Below are 17,796 nucleotides of genomic sequence, written 5' to 3' on the forward strand. Positions count from 1 at the left end.
AGTTTACACTACTGTTTTCTTCTGATTATATTTTCCCCATTTCCAGAAACAAAGCAAAACAAAGACCACAACTGTATAAGGAAGATTTAGAGGTGTATTTAACAGTGGTGAAATCACTGGCCAACTAAATGTCTTTTCCAAGGCGGTTTAACCAGCCTGTGTCACAACTTGAAACTTCTTTCATTTTACAGATGACAAGAACTGTTTGATGTTACTTATTGCTTTTCAATCCTGTAAACACAAAATATTAAACCCAGAAAAGGTTCAGTCCCTTGTCATGAAAAACCTATTTTTAAAATCAGATGTAGCCTGACAGAGGACATATAGAGGATCATCTCCAACCCATAAGTAAATCAATATAATCTAAAGTAGAGATACAAACTTTGCTAAGATCAGTACTGGCTTTCATCTTTGCAATGTAAACAAAGGCCAACGTAATCCTTGTATTTTAATTTCCGTTATGAAGACAAGATTTAAGTACTATCATCCAGTTCAGTTATAAAGTACAACACATTATGTGTCAGCCTAATATTACATTCTACTAATCACATATATCATCATTCCTTTACATAGAACTTGATTACTGAAAATCTTACCTGATTTAAGTAGGTCAGGCACTTTTCTAGACACCAAAGGCAGCAGATGCAGGCTTTAAGCATACAGCGAGCACAAGCGTTTTCCTAGGAAAGCACAAAATTCATGGAAGCAAAGTAAAAAGACACACAGTAAGAAGAACAGATCTTAAGAAAATAATATTACTTAATGTTTCAGTAACTGATGCTCAACTTGTTAACTCAAGCAGTAACTCTCAGTCCTATGGTCCTTGTAAGACCAAATATTTCAAAATGACACCTTTCAGCCTCCTCAATAAGTTCAACTAAATTATCTGTAAGCACATCTGGCCTTGAGTTTCAGAAAGGATATGGAAACTATTTCTCTTACTTTTCCTTTGAGTTGTGTATGGATATACATAAGAATCATTCGTGGTATCTTCACTAATGTGATAATGAAAGACCCCTTTGCTACTGTTCCTAGATGGTAACAGACAAGGCGGTTAACAGATGCCAGAATAGGAGTAAATGGCAGATTCCTTTTCTCCCTGTTGAAAAGAGAAAAAGAATGATATAGAAAAATCAACACGCATTTAATGTCATCCTACAGAATTGCTACAAATTCCCAACAGGCTAGCAGGTAAAAGGAATTTCTCATCCTTCTTGTAGTTGCAACTGTATATTGTTCACTCCACATAAAACACTGATAGTCTGTACAAGTCACAATTTTGTCTTAGTTTTGCTTGTCTAATTTAGCTATTATATCTTCAAGTAATCACGTACTAAAAGAACAAGTGTTCCCATCTTGAGAGAAAACTACTTTCATGCAAATTTTGTTCAAAAAAGGTCAAGAAATAATCTTCATCACATAAAAATAACTTCTGTGCAACTTCACTGGGAAACGTTAATGACTGAACAGGTTTTCCTTATATCTTCTTCCAAATAACTTTTAGAGCTCAGGTGTGGGAAGTCAAATTCTCCTTTGGACACAATCACATAAAAGTTAAGGCCAGAGCACTACACCTATGCACCCAGATCACTATCTCCTTGTGAAGTAAATGTAAATGAGTGAAGACTCAGTGATTATCACATATGATGTTGATTGCCCACGTTGCAATAACTCTTTCCTGCTAAGGTGAATGAACAGTGAACATACCTAAAACATTCTTCCATAGGTATTTGCTGTGGAAATATCTTCATGCCCTTTACTTATTACCAACTCACTTTAGAGTTTAGAATTATACTTCAAAACTCAAGAAAGTATAGCAGTATGGAACAATTGATAATTGCTATCTTAAAATAAAATTCCTATTCAGGAATGACAGGTTCATTTAGAAGTAAAACCATACACTTTCAGGTGATGGTAAACACATAAATCAATAAAGCAAATGAAACACGGGCATTGTTAACCTGCAGCAATACAAAATCTTCCTCTTTTCATTCATAATTCCTCACTTTTTACAACCCTGCAATATCTGATAACAACTTCTCAGATGTATTTCACTGCTATACTGCAGGACATAATTATTAAAACAGTCTCTGTCATCACAATAAATTAATTCATTTGTCTTGCCTTTGATATATTTTGAAGAGACTAGGGCAGATAAGAAATCAAATATAATTCAGGTAACAGTCACAACTAAAAAAAGACAAACTACACACTTGCGATTAAGCACTTCAAAAAATATCTGTATGATTATTTAAAAATCCATTAAAATAAAAATCAGATTCTTCATAGCATATCACAAGAATACAGTAGGGTTGATGGATATCCCTAGAAATTAATCATATCCTTCACACGAACAGCTTTTTATACCAAAACACTTTCTGAACCACATTTGTACTTAGGATACTAATATACATATGTCTTTTTCCTAGGAACAGCATCACTCCATTCATACCTGAATTAAGCAAGTTTTCCTTCCTTAATTAAATCAACACTGTGAAATACTGCATCAACACCCTTTACTCATGCTGTTGTTTAATCAAAGCACTTGTATCTATATTGCTTGGAAAAGACTGAGAAAATCTGAAGATTTATGCCTGAATAATGATGTGCATTTTTGTCTATTTTACAAAAGTGATAAACAGACAATTGGCATTGTTGGTTCTTTTCCTAACCAAAAAATACTGCAACAGTTCTGCTCCACAAACCAAAACACTGTATTTCAGATCACTGAAATACCATTTTTTTTTCCTCATGATATATTAATAATGTAACTGATACCAGGTGGGGTTTTTTTTGTTTGTTTTCTGTTGTTGTTGGTTTGGTTTCTGTTTTGTTTTGGTTTTCTAGGGAAAAACATGGGTCCTAAATGGCTTAAACAAGATAATTTTCACTTATTTTGTGTACATTTTGAGCACCCTTATCTTCAGAAAAGTCTTCAAACACTGGAGACAAGACTCTAAAGCTTGGATGAATTTGTTTGGACAAACCCATGATTCTGAAATGAGTTTGATCTCTGTGAAACCAAATTCTAATGCCCAAAGACTGTTACAAAACACTGCTTAAGAATTAGTACTGCTTTCTTGAACAGCCAACAGATACATGCAGAATAGCCAGGGTAACATCCTAATGTTCTGATACCCAACTGGGGACATAAATACAGCAATGAAATACGGAGTTTCAATGCATACATATTTTGTATCACTTTAATATTTGTACATTATTTTGTGGGAATCTATATGTAAATAATCAATCTATTAAGACCCTGAGCAATCTGGAGTAAGAATGACTAATTTAAAGGCCATTGTTTTACAATTAGAATAATAACAACAAATTGCTGTCAGTAGTTCTTCAGTCTCTATTGAGTTTATCAGCACTAGTTATTAGCATTAAAGATAGCCTTCTAGCTGCATTCTTTCCTACTGGACAATTAGCTATGTTTTCACAATGTGCACATTACAAGGTAAACAAGACCTCAAATCCTAAACACCCAGAATGTCACCCATAACCAGCAAAACATGTTATCGTAAGACTTTGCATGATATAAGAAAGTTAATACAATTCAACTACTCTCCAGTTTTCAGGCAGAAAGGAAGTATTCTCCACAAAAGCTCTATCCCTCATTATTTCTCCTAACTGCATTTCTAGGCTGTTTACAATAAAGGTAAGTTTGTCCTTACCTTGTGAAATAGTACGTCACAACAGCTCCTGCTACTGTCATCTGCTGACAGGCTAGGATAAACTCACTGATCCAGATCAGTCCTACCACATGGTACCACCACATGTACTTCAGGGGGCCTGCCATACGAAATTCAACAAATCCTTCTTCAGTTGGGACAGGATTACCTAGAAATTAATGAGGACAAAAAAGAATCAGTGATTAGCTGTTCATAACCATTCAGAGAGGAACAACTCCAGATTCTGTTCATGCTACTAGACCTCAGATTTAGGAAAACGTTCCATCAGGAAGACATATCTTTTGAGACAATCAGTGGAACAGCATTTAAAAAATACACTAAAAATTTTTGGCGCATATTCAAAATCCTGCAACATTTTTAGTTTATAGACATATGGTCAAAACTTCCAAGACTAACCACATCTACCTACCGAGTACCAAGAACTCATATAATTACATATAATAAGATTAATTTTATTATGTTTTCATTCCTGGTTTGTCTGCTTTATTTTTGATAGAATTTACACAGTGAGACTCGTATCTCATTAGGTCTACTGTACAGAAATAGCTCTGCGATACGTTTGGATTAGCAGTAATTTTCAGAATTCTAAGGTTTTGGTGATGGATTATGGCCTTTATTGCTCACAATTCACTGCAAACTAAAACCAGTACCTTTCATTTTAAAAGCATTTGCTAGGCTTCTCTACTGAAGTAACTAAGACTTGAACCTCTAAGACTGACTAATTCTAGGAGCTCTTCACAAGACCAGAACACAAGCAAAGATCTCATCTATGATCTCACAGTAGGCAGAAATTCAGAGTACAATGACTTCTCTCAGAATATCATGTACAAACAGAAGAAAAATCAATCAATATTTCACTAATAATCTGGAAAATACTGGACTCTTCCAGTCTATTTATGTTTTGGAGACAGCAAATGCAAGCAATGACCCATCTCTTCAAATGTGTGAAAACAGGTTTAAATGTAGTCTGTTTTTCAAAATAGGCCTTGGAGCTGCTTACCTGTAGTACCAAGGAAAAGTAGGACTGTTGTCCAATATGTCCAGAAGAGGATAAGCACAAAGAATGTCCAAAATGGCTGGAAGACTAGCAGTGGCAGGTGAATGAAGACCTTGCCGGCCACATGGAACAAGGCAATAGTGAGAGCTACTCGTTTACGCATAACTAACATTATCAAGAGCAAGATGACCTAGATGGAGAAGTTTTAGAAATCAGATTTTAGAGAACTGAAAAATAAGCAAGCAAATTCTTTGAACAGTTTGGCTATTTTAACACAGAAAATTAACATATGCTCTATTTTGAGAGTGCAAGATCAAAATGTAAAGCCTGGGTCAGCTTCTTCTGGTGAGAAACTATTTTCAAAATTACACATCTAGGTAATTCTAATCTCATATTATTTATTTGGAATCATCATCAGCTACAGGCTTACAAGAGTACACCGGATTTTACCCTCGGTTACGCTGTTACAGACAAGGAAATAAGCAAGATTGGAAGATTTAACAAAGAAAGCAATTTTAAAATTCATTTTTGGACATTGTATGACAGACTTGTCATGTAAGTTAGTCAAACATTGACAGTTTTTAGTTGCAAGGTCAGTGACTCTGAAAGAAATAACAAGAATGAGGGAACATACAGCATTCATTAGTGTTAGTGTTTCAGTTCACAGAATCACAGAATGGCTTGGGTTGAAGGGACCTTAAAGATCATCTAGTTCCAACCCCTCTTCCACAGGCAGGGTTACAAACTACTGAATCAGGCACTAGCTAATGTTGATCAGGGCCCCATCCAACCTGGTGGCCTTGAGCACCTCAAGGGATGGAACATCCACAACTTCTCTGGGCAGCTTGCACCAGCACCTTCATAATGATCCTTGTGTAAGTAGAAGAAATTTGGGAACAGGTATTTCAGAAATATGAGTAGACTTTTAAATAAACTGAATTTACATCTGAACTGGGAGTCTAACAGAAATCTCACAGGTGAGATTGGATTGGGAAAATCATATAGTAACTAGAAAAACATACCGTGAACACAGTAGCTGAAATGGCATAGATCAGGAGAGCCTGAAGATTTTCTTTGGCTATTTGAGTCTCAACAGCACTGGCAGACATTCGTTCTTTAGCATAGAGCCACCACAGGACTCCTGTACCACCTATGTTTTAGAAGAGAAAAGCAAAAGTCATATTAAAGATGCTCTTACTATGTGACATAGTCATATCTAGTACCAAAGAAACTAAGAAGTTTATTTTTTCAAGTCTGGTCAGATACAGAAGACTCAGTGAAACAAAAGGATAACTCAACAGGAACCTGTAGAATCCTACGAATCGGAAGAGATCCTTTAAGATCATCTACAGCTAGATCAGGTTGCTCAGAGCCCCATCCAGCCTAACCTTGAATGTCTTCAGTGACGGAGCATCCACCACCTCTCTTTGCAACTTATGCCTCATCACCCATATCATAAATAACTTCTTCCTTATATCCAGTCACTTCTTCTACTGCTGCCTTGAATACAGCTAGCTTTCTGGGCTGCAAGGGCACACTGCTGGCTCATGTCCAGCTGCCATTCACCACTACACCCAAGCCCTTTTCAGCAGGGCTCTGTGCTGTCTTTACATCCCCCAGCTTGTAGTAACAGTGGAGGGCTGCCGCGACCCAGGTACAAGACCTTTCACTTTGAAGGATGGAAAAGTGCTCAATTCTCCTGTCTTCTCACTCCTTCCAGAATCTCACCTCACTATGTCCACATAAAAATTTGCTGCTCTTTGTGTTTTAGGGTGAAAGTGTGTGAGGTGACTAGTTCATGGGAAACTCTAGCAGTTAAATAACAGCAATCATTAGACAGAAAACAGAGGAAGTAAAAGTGAAGAAAGGAAAGAAAGAGAGATAGAAAAAAGGTTTACATTACATGGCATGATGTATGCACAAAGGGGAAACCAAGAGGGATCACTGGGTAAGGATGCAAAATATCAAAGGGAAAAAGAGGAGCCTATAATATCCGGGAAGATCTATAGAGAAACAGCGACAGTCTTGACCCTAAAAACAGCACTTCAGGTTAATGACAGAGCTACAAGTTCATCAGACAATGTCTTTCAGACACTGAAAAACATCACTGAAAGGTATTGTGGTTTGAACAGAACAAAAAGCCAGGAGGCCAATACAGTATGATACTTCCTTCTAACCACTGTTATGAAAACCTAGCCTTTAAAACAGTACTCCAATTGCATATTTTACCTGCCTTTCCAAGGAAGAAATTTTCTTAAACACAAGATTCCAGCCTCTTGATGAACTAACCTTTACTGCTGTTATTTATTTTCTCCTCAGAGTATTCTTCTCTGTTCTGTTATTCTCTGTGAATCATCTGCGTAAGCTTATCTAGAGATCACGCTGTCTTTGCTGAAGGTACTCTACCGAAGTCTAAACTGGAGGATGCTCTTTTGGCATCTAATGACCACACATCAAATAAAGAATAAGAAATATATTTCAGAGAGGACATGTCCTTTTTCAGTCTGTGTAACAGATGCGATATTTTAGAATGTTATAACAGTAACTTACAATAAGATACGATATTCAGCTCTTTCATTCACTCTGGTTACCCAAGAATCATGGATCATTCTGAGTTGGAAGGGACTCATAAGAATCTGCCAAGGAAGCTGTAACGGGTAGATGCAAACACAAAATGCTCACCCTGCAAAGAAATGTGCTGCTGCCACTTCTTCAATAAAGAGGGCATGGGTAACACACTGGGAACCATCTGAGCTTTCCCACAATCCACTTCTGAAGATGCTGTCTGTGTTCTGGCCACATCTGCATACTGCTTACAGCCTATCACATACGGCCTCCTTACCGCCCTTCTTGTACCACAGAACCATAGAATATTCTGAGTTGGAAGGGACAGTCAAGGATTGAGTTCAATCCCCCATCCACAAAGCACTACCCAAAACTCAAACCCTATGCCTCAGAGCAGAGTCCCAACACTCCCTGAACTCCAGCACTGGGGTTGTGCCCACTGCCCTGTGCAGCCCATTCCATGCCCACTTCCATCTAGCACAGACCCTTTCCCTGACCCCCAGCTGCCCCTCCCCAGGCACTGCTCCATGCGTTCCCTTGAGCCCTGTCACTGTCACACACAGCAGAGCTCAGCATCGCCATGCACTCCCTGTGAGGAGCTGCAGCTGCTATGAGGACTCCCCTCAGCTCCTCTGCTCTGTGCTGAGCACATCACAGATCCTCCTCACAAACCTTGCCCTCCAGACACAGCCCTTCTTCAGAGCCCTCCTCTGGATTATCTCTAATATCCTGATGCCCTTCCTCTACTGATGCATCAGCCAGCATGCAGTTCTGGAGGTGCAGAGCAGAGAGGGCAGAACCTCCCCTTGCCCAGTGGCTGTGCCGGGCCTGCCGCACCACAGGGTATGGGTTGATCCTTTGGGCTCCAGGGCACACTGCTGTATCATGTTCAGACTGCTGTCAGACAGAACCCTGTGATCCCTTTCCACAGAGCTGCTCTATACTTCTTGTTCTCAAGTTTGTACATATAACTAGGGCTGTCCCACCTCAAGTGCAGAATCCAGGACTTGCTCTAGTTGAACTTCATGCAGCTGCTGACTGGCCAGCCCTCCAACCTGCAAAGATCTCTCTGCAAGGCCTTTGAGAAATTCCACAGCACCCCCCCAATTTGGTGTCATCTGTACACTTAGCATGCATTCCAGTTCTGAATCTGGGACATTTAAAGAAACATTACAGGAACTTTGAGCTCTGTGGAACCCTACCAGATATAATCCATTTACTGCAATACTTTCAGCCAATTGTTCATTTACCATATTATCTTTTTGTCAAGCTGGATATTTTGTCTAGATGAATTCTGTTAGAAACAGTATTGAAAGTTTTGCTGAAATCCAAAAAGCTTATACCATTTGGCTTTAATGATCACATCCTTCTGGGCAAACTGCTGTCAGTTTTAATTACTACACAGGTATTCTTACACTCTCCTAAGGACAGTATTTAAACTCTATGTTTACTAGGTGTTTTTTTTCCCTCTGTCCTCAAAGATACAGAGTTTCTTATTAATTTTTAAGTAAAGAACAAAGCTTCCAAAGAAAATAGGTATATTTTTTCTCTTTTCTGTGGCCACGGGTCCTGGGATCAGTAAGCAGAAAAAGAAAGTGATGGCTTGCATTTTTTTTTTTTTCCTTTTTGAATCCCTTGCTAACACAAATTGAAAATTACATTGCTAGTACTTTCTAATTCAGTGGCTTTATTCTTTTTCCTTCCCGATATTCCTCTGCCCATACACCACACATCTGCTGCTATCGAAAACTGAATAACAGTTTTACAAGTATACAAGATAACCTTCATAGAAGCTAATGCAGAGTGAGAATCATTTTGTATATATGCCCAAGATGTCACGGCTGGTTCTACTTTATGCATTACTTAGGTCATGCAGGACCTCCTAGGTCAATGGAAATAGAATTTGATTAGAAATTCCAGAAAACCATCCTTGCTTCCTCTCCTCATGGGCAGATCTTAGACAGGCCTACAATAGCCCCTAGGAGGACTGAAGGAGCACATGAACATGACACAGTTATACAGACAAATTCATGTCCTGAGATAGCCTGAGGCCACATAAAAAGCAGCTGCCCTTTTATTCCCAAATGCCTGAGTACACTCAGTGGGTTGGTAAACTATCAACTCATCCAGATCAGCTTGCTGATATGGTTGCAAAGTTAAGGAAAAGGCAGTGGTTAGGACTGCATGAGTTAAGCTGAAAAGAGGTTTGCTTGCCAAGGCAATAAGAGCATGAAAATCCCTACGGAGCAACATGCTATCTGAGAGAGTACTGCAATTACAAACATGTATGTTGCAAGGGGCTCAAATGAAAGCTGAACAAAAAGGCACAGTCCCAAGATAAAGCAGCATTTTGCTATTCTGTCAACATGGGAAACAAATATGAGAACAGGGCACCCAAAACTGAGAGATGAACACAACTTACCAAGTGATCCCAGAATGACAAGAATTGTTAAAATCCAGACAAGTACTCTTGAAATGTACCTGATTATAACCATCAAAATCATGGACAACACTGGAAAAAAAATAAAGAAAAAAAGACAAATGAGATAATCAGAGCAATTCAATTTCAAGTAGGGATAGCCTTTCTAATTCTTCTACTGCTCTAAGATCAGACTGCCTTCCAAAATAAGGCAGATTTATTTTCTATGTTTTACAGACTCACTGCACAGACACTTAAGGAAATCAGGCACCTCTACATCTCCTGCTTTGGTGCTGCTGATCACAACAAAAGACAGTATAAGTACATGTACATGGTATACTACATACAAAACATAATGTGTACGTACAGACAGATGTATTTAGACAATGACAGACAGCAAGACATGTTAGTACTCTTGAGTCTAGTAACATGAGCACACCTCCTCTAGAACACAACTTTGTGTTTATTTTCAACATTCAAAATGAGTTATTTAACAAGCTCTGTTCATACAGTTCCGCTGTCATTCAGGAAGTACATATTAAAAAGACATCTTCAGTGTCAGCCAACTATAATTTAGGGAGTAGTGTACATTTCTACATACCTACTTGTACACAGTAGTAAGCTACTAAAAACAGGCTTAGAGAATCACACTACCTAACCAATTATTTAAAAGTAAATTAATTATGAAAATATAAACAAGTGGAAATTATCATACAGTTTTCTCCTTTAAGTTAAAATTAACTGTATGTGAAACACTGTCCTAACATCTGACTCCTAACCCAAAAGTAGCACTAATAATTCAGCCACTAATTTTCAGAATATTCTGGATAGCTATTTTACCATTACAAGGTCAAACAATAATGAGCTCTCTAATAGAGAAATAGAGAAAAGATAATCAATGGTCTTCTGTTTCTGACATGTGGTATCTAGCCTCTTCTTTTTATTTACTTATTGTTGTAACCACAAAGGCAGATTAAAACAAAAAGGCTTGTTTTTCAGTTACAGCTTTGCGGTCTTTTATTTTAACCTCACACTGCTCATATACATGGCTAATGTCTGGTGCTTTCTATCTCATACTTACTATACTTGTTATACTAAGTGTGAAGACTTTATACTTAGTAGGTGTATACTCATTAGGAAAGTAATTTATGCAAGTGACTAGCATCCCACTTTAATTTACAATATTTTGTTACTACAGCTTTTCAGTCTTGCGCAATATGTCACTTTACAGGCCAGAAAAAGCTATATTTTTACTGAAAAAACCATCAGTGCCTCTATACAGCTGGGAATTTATAGATTTCAGGCTGAGTTTTTCAAAGGCCTGATGTTGAATGTTCATTTGTTTGTTTGTTTGTTTTAATTTTGGGGGATGGAGTAACATAAATCATTCGAGTTTCCTTGCACAATTAATTAAAATTAAACAAACCCAAACAAGGACAATACTATTGTGTACCTCTCTATCCTTTTTATTTGGAAAGGGACTTCAGTTGGCAGAAGATGAATATTATAAAAGAAAAAATGTGAATACTTTAATAAAAATGAGGAGAATGCAGATACTCTGTTAACTACACCAAATCTAATTTTAACTAATCAACTGCTCCACATCTTCTATCTCCCATCAGTGGAAGAGGAGAAAAAAAAAAAAATGCACATGCATTGCTTCTGAAGAAGCCATCTAGCTGTCAAAAAATACGTATCATTCTGAACCATTTTCTAAGGGCTTAATGCTTTAATACATGTTTGTTTGTTTATTTCTCATATTGTGATTAGAGGGTGTTAACAATCTCCTACTGCAGTAAATAGCTAGTAATGAGAAAAACAATTACCTAGTGACAACAAGCAAAGTCCCATTATAATCTCTTTGCTGGTCATAACTCCACTAATCAGCCTGTGTAAGACACTACTGTCACTGACAAGGGTGATCAGGGCCTCTGCAAACTTGGCATAGCAGGAAATGTTCACAGGAGCACAGCGATGGAAGAATGGAATAGGTGCACTGGTGACACAAGAAAAAAAAAATCAGGAAAAAAAATTACTCCTACTTAATATAAATGCCACATCAACACACAAATGAAAGGTGAATAGATGCAACCACTCCACCCTCATAACATCATAACCAGAAACCATGTGTTGAATGCACAAGTGCTGCTGGAATGAGGATGATCATAATGGGAAATGATGTCGTTCTTACAAGTAACCCTGTGAAGTCGGAACGCATATTCCAATAACATATTACCCTCCCACCCGTAAACAGCAAGGCTCAGAAAATGTATGTTCCTATTTCACTGAAACATATCTCATTCAAGTGTCACGCGGTGAACCAGCAGCTGAAACAATGCCTCTCACCCATGTTGAAATGGAGTACTGGCTCACATTTGAAGCAAAGAAATCCCAGAATGACAATAAGACTCTTGAAAGGACACACTTTGCGCTTAAAGACATCAGCATTTACAACTGTTGTCAAGCAAAACCAATACATACGTTTTTCATATTCCCCCATACTACACTTGTTCTTCTACCAGAGATTAGCTTAGTTTTAGCTTAGTTACTAATTAAAATAATGAACTACTTTCTCTGCAAAAACATGCAGAGGTGTCTTTGTGACTTTGTTACTCCTTAACTGCTTTGGAAGCATTCTGTCTCAAAGCACTGGTGCTAGTATTAACCTTCTTCAAATGCTCAGCACAACATGCTATCAAGTCTATAAGAGGAATATAAAAGAGCAAAAATCTTCACATGAAAATTGGATAATTTTGTTTTCCAAATGTTTCCCATTTCTGGATCATAAGTGATGTTGGATCTCAAAGTGGCCTACTAAATCTTTGTGCCAATCTTCTCAATTGCAGTTCAGATGTATATTCCATTAATTATACACTCCTTTTTGTAAATTGATCCAATAAAAGAAATTTATTTTGTGCTAAGTCAATCTTTTAACATTAAATTTACTTCATTCTCTGTAATGTTCCTTCCTTACAAGATTTCAGTGGATTGTAGCACCTATGCACACAGCATTTCGCCGTATCCCTATTTCAGCAATGATTCAGAAACCAATGATTTCCTATTTGCCATAACTATTTATAAATCCCAAGCCTTTCCAAAATTCCAACCTTTATCTCAAACACACTATAAGCAAATCAGCTGTATTAGGCACATTCTCCCCGTGCATTGCTGATTTTTATTTTTTTTATTTTGGAGGAAAAAAATAAAAAAATTTAAAAAATAAAATAAAATTCCTAAAACCATGAGAGTGTAATTATCCACACAGAATTTGGGAGAAATTACGATTACCTTCCAGACTTAGATAATTAATAGATTCTAGGTTTATGTTTAAAGTGATTGACAATTGTAAATTAGACAGTTCTAATCTCAGTGTGCTGAGTAGATAAACACATTTGCAGGTGCTGATGTCATAATCTACTGTTGGTTACCGATGAAGACAGCAGTTAAGCACAGCAAAGCAATTCTGCGTTGTTAAAAAACAAACTAAACCCAAATTGATGGTAGACCTATTTAAAATACATCTTGCATATCCTCTCAACCTACCTGGAATATGCAACATGCTACAGTTCATTACATGAATAAGAAAATATCAGTTTTGAAAGGAAAGTCTAGCAGGAATGAGATGTCACTTCAAAATCCACCCTAACAGGAAAAAATGTTTTTTGCAGTTCACTTCGTATCACCTACCTAACACTCCTCATGTTACAGTACTCTCACTACACATTTTAAGTTACCTATTTTCCTATGCAATAATTAATTTCTAACTTGATCATAATTAATAAAAAATGAGGTTCCTACAAGCTTTCCTGAATAAACTGCACTCCTGAGAATTCATCTATTGAGATCTGTTTCTATTTCAGTGGTTCTGACTCAATGAGTAGGGAAGGGAAGGTGTCCTGTTTAATTAAAAATGCAGTAATAGATCTATTCCCTCTGACTTCTACTATTTTGTATGGCCTTTTGATCATTACTCGGTATATTGCATTGCATATTGAACTGCATGTTTCTCAGAATAATAATATGCTACTTAATGAAGGATAAAGCAAATGCAGTTCTAGCCAGCAGATGAAGTTAAGACCTCCACCTAACTGTTCCAAGTATTCAATTTCAGAAGATAACTTTTCCTTCCACAATTATACCTACAGAAACCTACGTATAGGGAGACTGGTTGAAATGCCACTGTTACCTAGCCTTTTGTTTTCTATAACCTTTATCAAACAGACCCTTTGTACAGCTCCACAGAGCTGTCTGTGAGAAAAAACACTGGAGGATAAAGCTGCATAGGTTTTCCTCTAGTGTTCTCTATTCCAAAACTAAAAAGAAAGGTTACGATCCACTGAGACTCAGAGATTCTAGGCAGTTACAGCAGAAACATGAATCACTAGCTGCACTGCTAGGCTGAACCACTAAGTCAAAGGTACATAGTGCCTTGAAGGTAGAGGAGCAGTGTCCCTTGAGAACTGGATTCTCAACTGCAAGGTGTGAAGAAATCATCAAACATCAAGGGACAGACCTCACAGCTTGAGCTACCTCCGATTCCATTGACCTAATGGGAGTGAGATGATGGTTCCTACCTCTGACAGACTGAATCAAAGAAAAGGAGGGCTGGTAAGTTCAGCCAGAATGTCTCAGTCTACAGTGTGCAGGCTTTTCATTTGTCTCCCTCCACAGGATTCCATTTCCCCTTCAAATTACACCAGTTTTCCCAAATAATTTAACCATAAAAATCTTAAAAACAGAGGGGATTACATATACAATATAGGCCTTTCCTGCCTGAGAGCATAAAGCTTAGACTTCTTAATCCCAAAAAGTATTCAGATATGTTGTACATTTTATTCATGCCAAATAACAAAGGGGAAATACACCTCTGACTTGATAACTTTTTGGAAATAACTTGAGGCAGCACAGTTTGCACAGAATGTACACAAAAGCATCAGAGTTCTGACCTGCTGTTCTACTTATCTGTTTTCTTATTAAGTTACATTCATTCAGACTGAATGACACGTGAACACACAGTGAAAAAAGTCAATATAGACCTGACAAAAATTAAGACTGACAAGGCTTTTCAGTATGCAAACCAGCACTGAAACTTCCATTTGTTTCTGTATTACAGCTGTAACTGCTGGCTATAGCTGCATAGCACACTGACTTGCTGTGGGGAAAGGTAAAAAATAAAAAAAAAATCCCAGCTGCTACTTATATTAAAAAAATATATATCCACCAGAGAGCCTACCATAAAGACAAAAGATACTTAAAGTTTCAAGAACTGACATTTTATTAAGCTGTAACAAGAGATGATGCACAGGGCAAGAGTAAGAAACTACAGTCTCTACTGAATATGTTTGAAAAGCTAAAATGACAGAACTGGATTCTTCTTGAGAAGAATTATTGATGAAAAGGTGTGCAAGACAGCAAATAAATCACTTCTTTTTACACAAATGCTTCCAGTAGAGCCAAGAAAGCCAGCAGTAACAGACTCTGGAGCAAGAGTCCTTTCTCTCTACTTCCCAAAAAGCAGTCCAGTATAGTATTTTGAATAATAAAACTCAAATTAACTGTTTATAAAATAAAAATCACTTTTTGCTTCTTGAGCATTCCCACGTTGGTCATTTGGGAACTGAAAGAATCAAAAGCGAAGCAACTTGCTGCAACTGATTAGCTGAGGTAAGGTGCAAAAAGTGAATACTCTGCGTGCAATTTCTGAGACATGCTGGATTTTTGAGAGGGAAAATGACAGATAAACATGGCTCCCTGAACTACAGTGCTGGAAGGCAGTTGGCAGTGAGTAAGAGGTAGAAAAACAGCTGATACTCAGCACCAAATCAGTTACACAAGACAGAAGAAAACTAAAAGATAAGAAGAGAACTAAAAGATACCAGCTCAGTCATCTTACTAATGGATGTGTGGATTGTTCAGGTTTTCCTTTATGAGTTGCATTCCCAACGTGTTTTAAAAACACGCAACATTAATCTAAAAAAAAAATCCATCTGTAAGACAGAAGAAATTCATAAGCATATTTTCTAAAGAACACTCAAGCATATAAACAAAATAAGTCCCTGTTCCCTTCACCCCAAATCAGACAAGACGTTAGCATTACCTCTCTGGAACAGGATGTTTAGGACACAACTTGGCAGCCCTTGGGTCTGTAGTATATTCTGATGGCAGTAGCTCGTAGCTACACAGATTAGATCCTGTTGAGGGGGAAAAAAAAGAAAAACGACTGATGGAAAAAAAATCAAATATTCCTAATCTTCGCAAACAACATCAAAACTAATACAGGTTGTTGTTCCGTAGTGCCTCATGCCATTACAGCAATGTTATGCTACAGCTCCTCCTGTCATGAAGAACTGAATCAAGACCAGCACACACTTCAGTTAACAGAATTATGCTTTCCATCTAGTTTTGGGTTTTCCAGAGTTTGCGTATCCAAGAGCAAAAGGCTAATTCATGATCCCATGTAAAAGAAGACACAAAGCACTTTCAAGTCATTCTTCCCTGTTACTCCACCATGTTTTCTTGATCATTCAGTGTATGAATATTGCATAAGACGTTTGTTACATTAATAAATATTCATGTAAATTAAAAAATTAAAATTAAAATACAACAGATCTATAGACTTCAGAGAAAGGAACAAATGAACCAGACAGCAAAGGTAATGTAGTTGGTGGAACACAAGGCCTGACTATAACAGATGTCTAAAGCTCTTAAAAGAGCTGAATATTCTACACATACAAGTCAGTACAGTATTGTATATATCAAACTGCCAAAAACAAAACTCAAACATTATTTCAGCTTCACTTAATATCTAACATGTGCCTAATGAATATGTGCTACCCAGGCAGATCTTTTCCCATTTGTCTATGATCAACATTCTCAACATGAACATCGGTATTTCCAGGAATACAGCAACTGCCAAGTCAGATTGGAGCAGTGGTTTCTCAGAAATGGAGGGAAAAAAGAAAGCCTATAATGGGAGGAGGCGCTTATCCAAAGAGAGCTTCTTCCCAAGCTTTTTCACCAAAAGCTTTCCAATTCTCCAGTGCAAGGGTTCTGTATATGTAGCCTTTACCATTCTTTTTTATATAACTAACTAAAGACATTGATCCCCAGGTACATTTTATTCCTTGTATTCTCAAAGTCTCCTCTCCATAAATACTTAGTAGTAGGGAGTTCTACAAACTGGATCTAAATAGCAGACAAGCTTTTTCACAAGTTAAACTGTGAGTCTCAAGAAGCACTCTTCTCTTGGCTTGTGTGACACCTAACATAAGTACTGTTCATAGAAACTGAACATACCATTTGTAGAAGTTGTAGGTTTTTTGTAGGAATCCTGTTTACCATTGGCATATTGCTACCCCTATGAAAACACCTTAATATATGGGCTGGAAGAGAAGACAGAATAGCTGAGGAGGCTATTCCATGAGGTCTCTGGAACTCTAGTTAAGTATTGCTTCTATGGACTAAGTTTCTGGGGAGAAGATACAAAACACCAAATACGCCACTGAAGAAAGTTAGATTTCTTGCAGAGGGAAAACATTTGAACTCTATTTTCAATTCTACCCTTTGTATGCATCCTGATGCTTCTTTCTGATTATGTGGAAAATGCTTTATTAGGTACAAAGACACAAAACAAAATTACCTTCTAAACAATACAGTTGTAAAAGGAGTACTTAAAAGTAATTATTGTTCTTTTTGGACAAAAGGCACTACAATATTGCAGAAGGTTTTAATCTGGACATGTCACTATAGTTATGAGAGGGTGGGGTGAACTTCAGGAAGCAGTCACATATGTACCATCTCTTACACACACAAGGAACAAGGAGATATATAACTCTGTTCCACTTTGAATATTGAATACAGACCGAAGTCTAACTAGTAGAAATTACTCACCAATACCAAGTACAGGGGCAGGATGACTTCCCTAGTCCTGCTCACCACACCATTCCTGATACAAGCCAGGATGCCATTGGCCTTCTTGGCCACCTGGGCACACTGCTGGCTCATATTCAGCCAACGGTCCATCAGTAAACCAAGGTCCCTTTCCATCAGGCAGCTTTCCAGCCACTCCAGCCTGTAGAGTTGCCTGGGGTTGTTGTGACCAAAATGCAGGACCCAATACG

General features: G+C 37.6%; 1 protein-coding gene across 3 annotated transcripts in view; it reads right to left on the reverse strand.

Moving 5' to 3' along the window:
• The window catches only part of SLC44A1 (solute carrier family 44 member 1), a 71,947-nt gene that overhangs the window by 13,531 nt on the left and 40,620 nt on the right, over window positions 1-17,796 (reverse strand). For all 3 annotated transcript variants that reach the window (XM_072359112.1, XM_072359111.1, XM_072359110.1), the window contains exons 5-12: window positions 15,774-15,867; window positions 11,503-11,672; window positions 9,680-9,769; window positions 5,715-5,842; window positions 4,696-4,882; window positions 3,678-3,843; window positions 943-1,099; window positions 597-680 (exon numbers count right to left, since the gene is read on the reverse strand). In XM_072359112.1, coding sequence (XP_072215213.1) covers window positions 597-680; window positions 943-1,099; window positions 3,678-3,843; window positions 4,696-4,882; window positions 5,715-5,842; window positions 9,680-9,769; window positions 11,503-11,672; window positions 15,774-15,867 — 1,076 coding nt within the window. The remainder of the gene's footprint in view (window positions 1-596; window positions 681-942; window positions 1,100-3,677; window positions 3,844-4,695; window positions 4,883-5,714; window positions 5,843-9,679; window positions 9,770-11,502; window positions 11,673-15,773; window positions 15,868-17,796) is intronic.

Source organism: Excalfactoria chinensis, chromosome Z, assembly GCF_039878825.1.
Source record: "Excalfactoria chinensis isolate bCotChi1 chromosome Z, bCotChi1.hap2, whole genome shotgun sequence".
Taxonomy (NCBI): Eukaryota; Metazoa; Chordata; class Aves; order Galliformes; family Phasianidae; genus Excalfactoria; species Excalfactoria chinensis.